This window comes from Esox lucius, chromosome 1, assembly GCF_011004845.1.
Source record: "Esox lucius isolate fEsoLuc1 chromosome 1, fEsoLuc1.pri, whole genome shotgun sequence".
Lineage (NCBI taxonomy): Eukaryota > Metazoa > Chordata > Actinopteri > Esociformes > Esocidae > Esox > Esox lucius.
In genome coordinates, this window is record NC_047569.1 from 41,714,105 (window position 1) to 41,728,581 (window position 14,477).

General features: G+C 42.9%; 1 protein-coding gene across 1 annotated transcript in view; it reads right to left on the minus strand.

Annotated features, from left to right (window-relative positions):
- Positions 1-14,477, minus strand: part of cntn5 (contactin 5) — a 344,921-nt gene that overhangs the window by 49,517 nt on the left and 280,927 nt on the right. Inside the window, exons 14-16 of the mRNA XM_029121761.2 lie at positions 12,838-13,013; positions 6,652-6,772; positions 2,456-2,614 (exon numbers count right to left, since the gene is read on the minus strand). Of these exons, the coding sequence (XP_028977594.2) occupies positions 2,456-2,614; positions 6,652-6,772; positions 12,838-13,013 (456 nt within the window). The remainder of the gene's footprint in view (positions 1-2,455; positions 2,615-6,651; positions 6,773-12,837; positions 13,014-14,477) is intronic.

Sequence of the window (14,477 nt, forward strand, 5' to 3'; positions counted from 1 at the left end):
AAGAGGCTACCTTAACTGTAGTGCAGAAAAAACATTCATGGTTTCAATAGTCAAACAATACTCAAATGTAAAGGTCTATTTACACACCTGGAGGTTGAGAGCAAACCTAAATAGAGCAATAACAACATGGAAACTCTGTTAATAACAACATCTGCAACCACAGATTACCCAGTTTAGTCATGAAGACATATTTAAAAGCAGTACTGAGTACGGTCAGAGTACATTTTCCAGGCCCACCCTTGGTGGTTCTCGTCCAGACTCCACAGAGATCACCAGTAGGCTGACCAGGATCGGACCTATCAGACCGAGGCAGCAGAGGAGGAGGTCAACTGATTTTCCTGCTCTCCTGTTTGTCTACCAACTTTGTCCTTCTTTGAGCCTGGGCTGGACTCCTGATGTATATATGTAGAAATATGTTTATATACAGATGTACTCTCAACGCAATCAGTTTGTTTATGCAGGAATATCCCAGCACAGAATAAACCTATAATTAATGGTTTAAATAGTATTCTGAAGTTCCCAAGTTTCTACTTGATTTCCATTAATTATTTTCAACATCCCACATCACATTAATTTCCTTTTGCTACAGGGTTCGAATTAAGATCTGGCATCTGTATTTGTTGCATCCAGTGTGTGTAGCTACTAGTTCCCCTCTTATCAAGCAGATACACATTAACACCAGGCCACTCTGTCAAGCTGACTGCTCTTCAAACACCAGCTGATAGCTCTGTTTGCAAGGAGAAAGAGCTCCGCATCCACAATGGCTTCCTATCACCTATACAGTTCACTGCCTTTAACCAGAACCATACGGGCACCGGGATGCAGTATATAGGGAATAGTGTGCCATTCGGGAAGAAACCCCAGAGCTAGCTAAAAGCCCTCATTCATGTATGCTAATCTTAACACATGCATCACCGCGACCCTGATTGTCGTTTCCTCCAATGTGTTGTTGAACATGGCCTCATGTAAGAGGACTACATGAGTACGCCCGCATCCCAAAAGGCACCCTAGGCCCTACAGTACACTACACTTAGGCAGGGCCCATATGAATTAAATAGTGGATAGGAAGGTGTTTGGAGCGCTGCCATCATGAATCCTCCCACATCTATGAACAACATTCATTACGGAGCTCTAAACTTTGATATCGTTCTTATCCTCTGGAAGCACGTAGCAGCTGCAGTACAGCTTACACCTACTTAGCCAGATGTCATCCGCCGACATTAGCACATGACAATAGATGGGTATTACTGTCAAGGTAGGAGAAAATAAAGCCATTTAAATAGTGACAGCTCAGTGAAAATCCTCCGTTAGTGGTTTCTCAGTGCAACCTCAGGAAACAGCTTTACTGCTCTTAACGGAGAGAGGTTAATTTTCTGGACATAATTCTGCATGTAATTTAAACCACTGACATTTAATTTTGACCTAAACAGACTTTTTCATTAAGCTCTGTTGGCCAACAGCCTAGTTTCTGAACTGCAATTGACAGCTAGAATGAATACAACAGTTCAACTCTTATACTTTGAAAATCAAGTTCAACTTCACTGAAAAGCCAAGAGGTGTTGTCTAAGCACTTCCTGTCTAGAACAAAGAAGTGACTCTCCAGTTGGGGCCACCCTGAATCTAACGTGTTTCTCTCTCTACATTGATAAGCACCATGTGGCAGATGCTATTTTATTAGTTTCACCTGTGCCTCGTTGGCCATGTTATGACCCTAGTGAAAGTCCTCCTGACCTAGTGTTCCTGGTCAGTCAGTGTTTTATGGAATGTTGTAATCAAGTCATCGTCATTGTTGTTGTGGTCGTCATCATCGTCGTTTCCTGTTTGTCATGTAAGTCATTAAAGATACTGGGTGTAGATCCACCTCTGTGTCTGTGTCCTACACCTCAAACACAACATGACACACAATCCACAGTTACACTCTTACAAAATGTACAACTAGATCGTGTTCTTTGGCTTGGTGAAACCCTTTTGGATACTATATTGGACACTTATTTTGTTTTACGTTTCTGTAAATATCTGTGCTAGTAAGATTCTACATGGAACCTGTTGTTTGCTGTAAAGAACCCATTTATTCTTATATTACATAATACATTCAGAAAATCTTTACATTTTCCATTTTCCAGAGGCAGTATTTTCATGGGTGAAATCAATTGAGCTACTTTTAAAACAGCAATGTCCCTGAGGAGAACTGATCACACAACTGACTTAACTTTCCCTACGAAAACAAAGCATTATTACAAAGGCATGGAATCCAAACAACGACAAACAAGTCACCTGAGGAAAGGAGGAACTTAAATAGGAACAGTGATCAGGAACACAGGTGAGGACAATAACAGAAATGAACAGGTGCCAATGTTTGAAATGAGGGAGAGAGCTCTGCTGTGTCACTGTGGTTCCACATAGAACCATCAGCCTAACCCAAAGAACCCTTGAGGAACCTTTATTTAGTATTTACCTGTGCGTACAGTCTGCCAGCCCAGGGAGAAAGGGCTCCGGGCCTGGAGGTGGTAGGTGCTGATGGGGCTGTGGTTGTCCAGACCTGCACTCCATGACAGGGTGGCTGTGGTGTCTGTGATCTCTTCCACAATCACCACCCCAGGAGGTCCTGGGGGGCCTACAGAGATCAGAGGGAGTGGTTGAGAAAGAGAAGGAGAGGTTCACAGAGATCAGAGGGAGTGGTTGAGAAAGAGAAGGAGAGGTTCACAGAGATCAGAGGGAGTGGTTGAGAAAGAGAAGGAGCGGTTCACAGAGATCAGAGGGAGTGGTTGAGAAAGAGAAGGAGAGGTTCACAGAGATCAGAGGGAGTGGTTGAGAAAGAGAAGGAGAGGTTCACAGAGATCAGAGGGAGTGGTTGAGAAAGAGAAGGAGAGGTTCACAGAGATCAGAGGGAGTGGTTGAGAAAGAGAAGGAGCGGTTCACAGAGATCAGAGGGAGTGGTTGAGAAAGAGAAGGAGAGGTTCACAGAGATCAGAGGGAGTGGTTGAGAAAGAGAAGGAGAGGTTCACAGAGATCAGAGGGAGTGGTTGAAAAAGAGAAGGAGAGGTTCACAGAGATCAGAGGGAGTGGTTGAGAAAGAGAAGGAGAGGTTCACAGAGATTAGAGGGAGTGGTTGAGAAAGAGAAGGAGAGGTTCACAGAGATCAGAGGGAGTGGTTGAGAAAGAGAAGGAGAGGTTCACAGAGATCAGAGGGAGTGGTTGAAAAAGAGAAGGAGAGGTTCACAGAGATCAGAGGGAGTGGTTGAGAAAGAGAAGGAGAGGTTCACAGAGATCAGAGGGAGTGGTTGAGAAAGAGAAGGAGAGGTTCACAGAGATCAGAGGGAGTGATTGAGAAAGAGAAGGAGAGGTTCACATAGATCAGAGGGAGTGGTTGAGAAAGAGAAGGAGAGGTTCACAGAGATCAGAGGGAGTGGTTGAGAAAGAGAAGGAGAGGTTCACAGAGATCAGAGGGAGTGGTTGAGAAAGAGAAGGAGAGGTTCACAGAGATCAGAGGGAGAGGGAGAGATAATTGTGTTATTAAATTACAAAACAGCTGGACCATTGATGCAAAAATTCAGGCAAGCAGGAACGTGAACACACACACACACACACTTGCAGCTTGGCCACAACTCAGCTGTTTCACAATCTCCTCCACACTGTTTACATGAATATGGAATGAACTTGAGTTTACATTTCCATGACATCATCACATCAGTGTTGAAGCCACAACATGTGATAAGCTAACACAGCCCAGACCCTGACAGTGGCAAGCTATAGAACAGAACTGGGCTCACACTGTCCAAAGATCGGGATCACATTGTCCAGAACCGGGGTCAAATGGTCCAGAAACAGGATCACATGGTCCAGAACCGAGGTCACATGGTCCAGAACCGGGAACACATGGTCCAGAACTAGGATCATATGGTCCAAATCCAGGGTCCAATGGTCCAGAACCAGGATCACATTGTCCAGAACTAGGATCACATGGTCCAGAACTAGGATCACATGGTCCAGAACTGGGGTCAGGTGGTCCAGAACCAGGATCACATGGTCCAGAATCTGTAATACTTGGGACCAGCACATAAATACTTGGGACCAGGATTTGGGACAGCAGGATTGTGTTGATAAGGATCTCATGCTGATTGAATGTTCACCCCCCCCCCTCCAGGTCTAGTGAAGCTTGACTGTCTGCTGGTGTGGTTGTGGACTCCAATCTGCTTCAAACTGCCAAACATATGTTTACATCAGCACCTTCTTCTCAACGAAATGGATTAAGTGGAGACACTCACACACCACACACACAAGAACAAATATGACCACACACACACACACACACACACACACACACACACACACACCACACACACCAAACACATCACACACACCACGCACACCATACACGCTGTACAAACCACACACACCATACACACCACACACACCAAACACATCACACACACCATACACACCACACACACCACACAAACCATACACACCATACACACCACACACGCTGTACAAACCACACACACCATACACACCACACACACCAAACACATCACACACACCATACACACCATACACACCGAACACACCACACACACCACACACACTGAACAAACCACATACACTGAACACACCGCACACACCACACACACCACACACACCACACACACCACATACACTGAACACACTGTACAAACCACACACATCGAACACAACACACACACCATAAGAGAGGAGAGGAAGGGATGAGCAGAGAGGGCACAGCTGTAAACGGGCTCGTCTGGCAGCTGGTGCTGCCCAATGAAAACCAACGCTGTGTGTCTCAGAGAAGGACCCATAAAAGGGTCTGAATGGGACATCTGCATTCCGAGGAGGGATATTAATATGCATTCTATGTCTCCATGGAAACCAGCCAGCCAGTGGCAGGGGTGCGCCGGGGGGCAGGACTTCTGGATGAACAGGGCAAAATAGGATTTCCTGTCTGGCCTGTAATGCCCTTTAAAAGACCTGCTCCATGGCTGGCAGGCAGGCAGGCAGGCATTTAAACAGAGGTGTATAAAATCATGAAACCACTAATCAAATCACTGCATTACATTGTGAACAGAATTTTGGAAATAATTAAGGCTCCATGTATCCCATCTGTTTCATAGGACTGTAAGGTGTTGAGCTGTGGTCAGAATTACTAGACAGAACATGGAGAAAACATCATGGAGGAGTGAGTTTAAGATGAAGTGTAGCACAGGAAGATAAAGCCCATCTGATCACAGAGGCTTGATGTGAAGGAGATTCATCAGATACAAAATACTGACCTACTGAGACATTCAGACAGACCAATACTAGTTCTGTTAAACATCTCCCTTCATCACATCCTGCACCTCCTCCCCCTCCTCCTCCTCTATCCTTTCCCTCTCCTCTATCCCTCTTTCCCTCTTTTTCAGTCCTCCTTTTTCTGTTGTCGGTCCCTACTCTACAATCCATTCTACTCCTTCTGCTATTTACCTCACCTCCCCTTCTACACCGTCTCCTCTATCCTACCTCCTCCTCCTCCCTGCTCCTCAACCCTTCAATATGAAATGGGATTATCCGTGTCATGCCAGTCACTCAGTATTTAACCAGTCTAGTACATTGAGTCCCAAGACATCCCTGTGTGGTACAAAGGTCTCGACTGCTTGGCTTCTTCATTTCCTGGAGGCAGTGATCCGTGTCAAAGACAAGTTGAGTGATACTACTATAAGGAGGATGTGTGTGACGTGAGATTGTCCAGTTTTCAGTAACTTTATCCAACCATGTATTCTGACCTGAAATAATCAGATCATATCCGTAACCGTGAAATTGCTCATATCCGTAGCCATACTGGTTTTGTTCAAGTACTTGGCACACACCTAGTAAAGACAGCTACTGTGTCATCAGAAGCGATGATAACATGCGATACGTTACTTTACCAGGCCAGGACTGGTTCCTGTCTCTCCCCTGTTCCTCTGCTAATACTCCCTGGACACGAACATCCTTCTCTGCAGGTAAAGTGGCTATACAGTAGTCGTTTATTTTCTCCTACAGTGTTGTTCCATTAGCTGAGGGTTGGAAACTTTTCAAAATGACTGGAACCTGTTAGTTGTGGTAGTGTGATTAGTTTGTCAGGGCTTGTTCTGACTTTTTTCATCCACACACCTAATACATTTAACTTTCTGAATGGAAATGAGGAGGACTGGACCGGAGTGATTGGTATCAGACAGGCAAAGAACATTCTATGGTTAAATAACTTGCTCGATCGAGACAGTACAGTACTGTAAAAAATATTTACAGGACAAGACAGGACATGGATAAAAACTGCCTCCCGTGTCAACCTTAGCACACCCCCACTACCATCACTTATCTCTCTTTTATCTCTCTCCCTCCCTCTCTTCTCTCTTTCTCTGTCTTCTGCCTCTTGCTTCCCATAGAGCCACAGCAAATGCCAATGCAATGTAGAAACCAGACCCTCTAACTACAGATTTTCAGGCCCGTAATGGGCAGTTACAACTGTCTGCTTCCCAAGTACCACCCTGTTCCCTACATGCCCTTGTAAACATTGCTGCACTGTAGAGAAAAGGGTTTCATTTAGGAGACAGACTTAATGTGATTGTAAATGTGCGGTTGAGGCCAGTCTGTCTAAATGAGCAGTAACAAGCTTACCTCTGACCAGAAGTTCAGCCTCAGCAAACACTGTGTCTGCGCTGGTCTGAGCTCGGCAGCCGTATTTCCCAGCATGCTTCAGCAAGATGCTTCTGATCATCAGGTCCACCGTGGAGGACTGCTGTGTGACAGGCAGAGAGAACAAACAACAACTTCAAGTCAGTGTGTTTGTGTGAATGTGTGTGTGACAACCTGGGAGGATAAACAACAACTTACAGTTTGAGTGTGTGGGTTTGTGTGTATAAGTGTGTGTGCATGTGTGTGTGTGTGTGTGCATGTGTGTGTGTGTGTGCGTGTGTGAGTGTATGCAATTCCATGGGTGATCCGCATGTGTACTAACAGTTTTGAGGGAGAGAATTCTATGTCCGACATCTCGGTTCTTGACTCCAGAGAGATGTGATGTCTCTAACATTCCGTGCAGGGCTCATGCAAGCTTAAAGAGATTCTTGTTACATTCAGTTGGCTGCTTGCTATTATGTTCTCTCCAGCCCCTCTCCTCCTTTCCTTCTCCCCTCCTGCCTCCGGCCTCCTGCTTCCTCACACTTAAATAGAGAAACCCACTGCAAAACTGGGGAATAATGCAAGGTCCACAGACATCTGGTTAGCAGGGAACCTGATTAAAATGACACCCTATAAAGGTAGACAGACTTCCTGTTTCCCGATGTATTGTCACTGCAAGATCCTGGGCTCTCCAGAAGGAGGTTGCCAGACTGTTTGGCTATCTGGAGACATGGGAGAAAATGGGTGCCAGGCTACCTGGAGACATGGTAGAAAATGGGTGCCAGGCGGTCTGGCTAGCTGGTGACATATGGGCAATATGGACACAATCTATGGTAGATACCTGAGAAAAACACAGAGAATGTGGGGAGACTAGATTAACACTGCAAAGGCCTGGGCTCTGAAATTGAATCCTCTCCCGAATGCAATGTGTTACCATTCATATTCAACATATTGCCATAGCAGAGTAACTACAGAGTTAGAAAAACAAGAAAATAAATTAACATTTTCAAAAACTAAAATAAATACTTTTATTTTATCTTGTATTTATTTTACCATCTTTTATTAAAATCTTTTGGATAAAAAGTAAGCAATGCATAAATACTTAAAAAAAATTTTTTTATCCCCCCACGTTTTCTAAAATCCGCTGTTACACAGAATTACCCTAAAGAAACTGTCATTGTCATCTCAAAATATTTTACACTATTTATTTTGGGGAAAACTACTTAGGTTCTACAACTCTGTTGTAAAATGATCTAAGAAAAATGTACGTAAAAACAATTCTATATATGTTAACCTTGCCACAATCACATCTTAGATTTAGTCCTGTCACGAAAAATAGATATTGTAGATCTAATAATTTCCTCCCAAAATCCTGGATTATCGGATCACTGTCTTATTACATTTACCGTTAAAACAAGAAATCCACTTGCTCCGCAAACAATGAGTTTCAAAACCCGTACTATAAATTCTCGGACTACAAATAAATTCCTTGATATTCTTAAACTCAACACTGCGAAATACATTAGACACAGTTGCACCACTAAAATCTAAAGAAATATGTAACAAGAAACTTGCTCTCTGGTACACAGACAATACTAGAGCACTTAAGCAAGCCTCCAGAAAATTGGAGCGAAAGTGGCGCTCCACCAAGTTGGAAGTATTTAGACTAGCCTGGATATACAGTACACTACAATACCGAAAACCACTCCTAGCCACTGAAATCCAACACTACTGTTGTTTGCTCCTTGGGGTTTAAGGCCAGGTGTCTCTGTAAAGCACTTTGTGACAACTGCTGTTGTAAAAAGGGCTTTATAAATAAATTTGATTGATTGATTGAATAACCAGAAATTGTAAAAATGAAGTTTTTGAGTTGGCAAGGTTACTCCATTACAATTACTAGGTACCTGTCCATAACTAAAAAACTGTAATCACGCTGCTACATTGTATACAGAACATGCATTTGGATCATTTGGAATACCAAAAAAATCCAGTAATCGGATCGGAAACAATTTTTTGGACCCCGGAGCATTGTGGGTATGCTGAAACAGGGATTCTAAAAACTGGCTACCACACAGCTGTATAACTGATTAGGGCATCTCATTGGAAGCTCTTTTATTGGGTGGTAATCAGAGATATTCCATAAAAGGTCCTTCCAGTCATGAGTCACAGGTGTGTAGAACATGGACATGGACTGTAGCTAGTAGACTGGAGCTAGTACAGCAAGCATGGCAAAATATCATCCTCAAGTTCATTTGTTTGTGGGTGAGTAGAAATTGGGTAATTGCCTGAAATATCAAAGATTCCTTTAAGGGAAAGGTAGATTTAGTGGTATATATTCATCAAATATAATGACATACTGTATTCCTTTAAGACTCCTGTCCAACAGCCCATCTCTTCTACATGAAAGCAGATGTTCTTTACCGTCCATTAGCTTCCACTAAATGCACGCCTCTTAGACACCAGCTTTTAAAACGTAGCCATCCCAATTACGGAGCTCACTGAGCCCTTCACAGTGAAGCAATGATAAGTGTCCCTCATATAAATGTAACAATATTAAAGGGAAGCCTGACAAGGAGAGGCAGAGAGTCAGATACGACAGAGGACAGAAGGAAAGACGAACGGCGGTTCTGTACAGGACTCAGAAGCCAATCACCTTAAGGCTGGAAGGACAGCAAGCAGATTCATCCTAATTAGGAAAGGGTGGATTTCTTAGAGTGGGAGCAGATCGAGGGAAACCTAACGCCATCTGCTGTGTTAAGAGGCGTGTGTCGTGTGCTTGTGTGTGCTTGACTGTGTGTTTGTGTGTGTGTGTGCTTGACTGTGTGTTTGTGCATGTGCTTGACAGTGTGTTTGTGTGTGTGTGTGTGTGTGTGTGTGAAAGAAAGTGTGTGTCCATGTGACGTTCATGGATCCCGTCCCAACTGTTCTGGCCATGTGCTATGTCAGGATGTATAAAGACGTTGCTCTCTCTGTGTTTGTGTGTGTGAGTGTGTGTGTGTGTGTATGTGCGTGTGTTTAAGATAGCACAGCCAGTCAAATTTCCACATCATTCACGCTAAATCAATAGTTGACGGCTGCATTTATGTCCTAATTTCCCTACCAAGGTAATTTAAAGCCATCAGCCATTTCAGTCTTCCAGCTCGTTCCTCTCACAAGCAGAAAGACACTCTCATTCTAACATAAAAAAGTCTCAGAGAATGTCTAGGTGCACAGTCAGTTCAGCCCAGTAAAACGAAATGAGAAAAAGTCTTAAATCTGACCAGTCAACCTTGGTCTGGTCAGCAGACAAAAAGCCCTGGTGTGAGTGTATTATTGTGTGTGTGTGTGTATGTGTGTGATCCTGCACTTGCAGATTACATTTACTTTAGAAGAAAGTGCTGATGTAAACATGTTTGTCAGTTGGAAACAGAAAGGCCCACTGCCACACAAGCTGGCTTCAAGTGACATGGCACCTGGCCACTGAAAGTGTGTGTGTGTAAACATGACCTGTGTTGAATATATCTCCTGCAAAGAGCTGAGAAATCTGTGTGGATCTCCAGCATGTGTTCCATCTTATCTGTCCCTCTGTGTAGATGCTGATCAACATGTCTGTGATTCACTGTCTTTATCTGTCCCTCTGTGTAGATGCTGATCAACATGTCTGTGATTCACTGTCTTTATCTGTCCCTCTGTGTAGATGCTGATCAACATGTCTGTGATTCACTGTCTTTATCTGTCCCTCTGTGTAGATGCTGATCAACATGTCTGTGATTCACAGTCTTTATCTGTCCCTCTGTGTAGATGCTGATCAACATGTCTGTGATTCACAGTCTTTATCTGTCCCTCTGTGTAGATGCTGATCAACATGTCTGTGATTCACTGTCTTTATCTGTCCCTCTGTGTATATGCTGATCAACATGTCTGTGATTCACTGTCTTTATCTGTCCCTCTGTTTAGATGCTGATCAACATATCTGTGATTCACTGTCTTTATCTGTCCCTCTGTGTAGATGCTGATCAACATGTCTGTGATTCACTGTCTTTATCTGTCCCTCTGTGTAGATGCTGATCAACATGTCTGTGATTCACTGTCTTTATCTGTCCCTCTGTGTAGATGCTGATCAACATGTCTGTGATTCACTGTCTTTATCTGTCCCTCTGTTTAGATGCTGATCAACATATCTGTGATTCACTGTCTTTATCTGTCCCTCTGTGTAGATGCTGATCAACATGTCTGTGATTCACTGTCTTTATCTGTCCCACTGTGTAGAAGCTGGTCAACATGTCTGTATGATTCAGTGTCTTTCTTTAATCATAGTGACATCAGGGCCTGAATGACCTTTAGACGGATTGATTCTCATACAACTTTAAGAAGTATTCTATGCAGTGAGCTGTGTCTAAATACATTAACTGTAAAACCTACCCTCTGCTTCAACCTACTAAAATGCCTGAGACATTTTTAATTGCTGCGAAAATGCCATTTAGACATATGGCTGAAATAAAGGAAAATACAGGTTCTACAGTATCTCACAAAAGAGAGTACACCACTCACATTTCTGCTAATATTTGATTATATCATTTCATGTGACAACACTGAAGAAATTACACTTTGCTACAATGTAAAGTAGTGAGTGTTCATCTTGTATTACAGTGTACATTTGCTGTCCCCTCAAAATAACTCAACACACAGCCATTAATGTCTAAACCGCTGGCAACAAAAGTGAGTACAAAAGTGAACATTTCCAAATTGGGCCCAATTAGTGATTTTCCCTCCCCGGTGTCATGTGACTCGTTAGAGTCACAAGGTCTCAGGTGTGAATGGGGAGCAGGTGAGTTAAATTTGGTGTCATCTCCCTCATACTGGTCACTGGAAGTTCAACATGGCACCTCATGGCAAAGAACTCTCTGAGGTTCTGAAAAAAAGAATTGTTGCTCTACATAAAGATGGCCTAGGCTATAGGAAAGATTGCCAAGACCCTGAAACTGAGCTGCAGCACGGTGGCCAAGACCATACAGCGGTTTAACAGGACAGGTTCCACATTCAGAACAGGCTTTGCCATGGAAATTGAGTGCACGTGCTCAGCGTCATATCCAGAGGTTGTCTTTGGGAAATAGACGTAGGAGTGCTGCCAGCATTGCTGCAGAGGTTGAAGGGGTGGGGGGTCAGCCTGTCAGTGCTCAGACCATACGCCACACACTGCATCAAATTGGTCTGCATGACAGTCGTCCCAGAAGGAAGCCTCTTCTAAAGATCATGCATAAGAAAGCCTGCAAACTGTTTGCTGAAGACAAGCACAATAAGGACATGGATTACTGGAACCATGTCCTGTGGTCTGATGAGACCAAGATAAACTTATTTGGTTCAGATGGTGTCTACAGTCAAGCATGGTGGTGGGAGTGTCATGGTCTGGGGCTGCATGAGTGCTGCCGGGACTGGGGAGCTACAGTTCATTGAGGGAACCATGAATGCCAACATGTACTGTAACATACTGAACCAGAGCATGATCCCCTCCCTTCGGAGACTGGGCCGCAGGGCAGTATTCCAACATGATAACGACCCCAAACACATCTCCAAGACGACCACTGCCATGCTAAAGAAGCTGAGGGTGAAGGTGGCGGACTGGCCAAGCATGTCTCCAGACCTAAACCCTATTGAGCATCTGTGGGGCGTCCTCAAACGGTAGGTGGAGGAGCGCAAGGTCTCTAACATCCACCAGCTCCATGATGTCATCATGGAGGAGTGGAAGAGGACTTCAGTGGCAACCTGTGAAGCTCTGGTGAAATCCATGCCCAAGAGGGTTGAGGCAGTGATGGAAAATAAGTGTTTTACACAAGTGTCATTTCTTCAGTGTTGTCACATGAAAATATATAAATAAATATTTACAAAAATGTGGGGGGTGTACTCACTTCTGTGAGATACTGTTATTTGTTTTTGTCAATATATTCTCATTTCACTCAGTGAAGCAATTTTAAAAAATCTTTACATGATTCCAGAAAATCCAAAAAAGTTTTAATGAAGCTTCATTCAAAGCCTCATTAAAATAAAAGATAACTAGTATTTATTATACTATCATAGCTGGCCACATAACCTCAGAAAATAACTAAAGATTACCTACTTTACTGAGTCTTGCCAAATAACGACATTTATTTATCCATAGTAATTGAATTGAGTTATCCATACAAACTTTATTGAGTTACGCGTACTTACTGTTTGGATGTATTCAAAATGGCCACCCTCCTGTTGGAAGTCGAGGGGTTGCTGGTTGAGGAGCCACTGGAAGGACACGTCCAGAGAAGGGTCATGTGATGCTTTGCAGCTGAGCACCACACTCTCCCCCACCGTCACCTCCACCCTGCTGGGGCTCAGGTCCACACGCATGGCCTCTGGAAGCACAACACTGCTGCATCTTAGCACTGTCACCACCTTTCGACACGCTAATGCCACTAGCGCCTACACCACTCAGCTGCTCTGTCAACACGGGAGACATGCTAATTCCGCTAACTCTTGCCTGGGCCCACATCCTGTATTTACAGAAAGCTCTAGAAGCAAGATGAAGAGAATGGTACAGGCAGGGCAATCAGTTAGTGCATGTTAACAAGATTGTCCATATTTTCCACTGTCTTGGTTTTTAAGTTTTTTTCAGGGAGCAGGGGGGGTCTTTATTGATAGTGGTGTTTTGTTTTCAAAGAAGATAATTTGTTATTGTTTGGAATATAAAGCCTCAACCGTTAGATAGTTATTAGATAGTAGTAATTAAAATGACTGAAACAAACCCAAATTATTTTGCCTAATAATAAATATCAAACAGTAGAGACATGTTCTAATGGAGCGAATTGTCAAAGCAAGCAGCACACCCATCCAAATCACTCACATGCTAACTAGTCTGTACCTCTTTCATAACTCTATTACACTGTCATGATTACTCTTGGGTGTTACACTCTCATATTAACTCAAGTTTGTTACACTGCCATATTAACGCTAGTCTGTCATGTATTCATATTAATTATTTTACGTAATATTTTATAAACGATCATGCTCTAGTCTGTGTCACTGTGATAGTAACTCTAGTCTGTAACTCTGTCAGGCTAACTGTAGTTTGTTAATCTATCATATTAATTATAGTCTGTAACTCTTTCATATTAACTCAGTCTTATCAATTCTATTACATTGTCATATTACCTCTCACATACTGACATTTTATTATGACACTGTCATATTAACTTGGTTACACTGTCATATTAACTCAGTTACATTGTCATATTATGTTACAGTGTCATATTAACGCTGTATTATTGTCTAACTAATTAAGTTATACTGTCTTATTAACTCTGTTACAGTTTCATATGAACTGTGTTATACTGTCGTATTAAGTCTGTTACAAAGTCTAATGAAATCTGTTACACTGTTGTATTAATTCTGTTATAGTGTCATATGAATCCTGTGTTGTATTACACTGTCATTTAAACTTGGTTAAATTAAAGGGTCATTTGAACTCTGTTACACTTTTATATTAACCCTGTCACACTGCCGTATTAACTCTGTTACACTGCCGTATTAACCCTGTTACACTGCCGTATTAATTCTGATACACTGCTGTATTAACTCCTTTACACTGTCATATTTACTCCACAGCTAACCCTGGTTTTAGGTGTGTATGTCCTGACATTTAGCCAACACACCTCAATATCATTATCATGCCATACATGTACCAACTCTGTGTCTGGACAAGCCTCAGTGTTGTGTTAGCAACATACACTGTATAGCATTGTTATGGTTGCAGCAAAATGCTGGTCCTGTTGCTCCGACAACAATGCATTTGTTAGATAAAGCAATACAATTTGAACAAG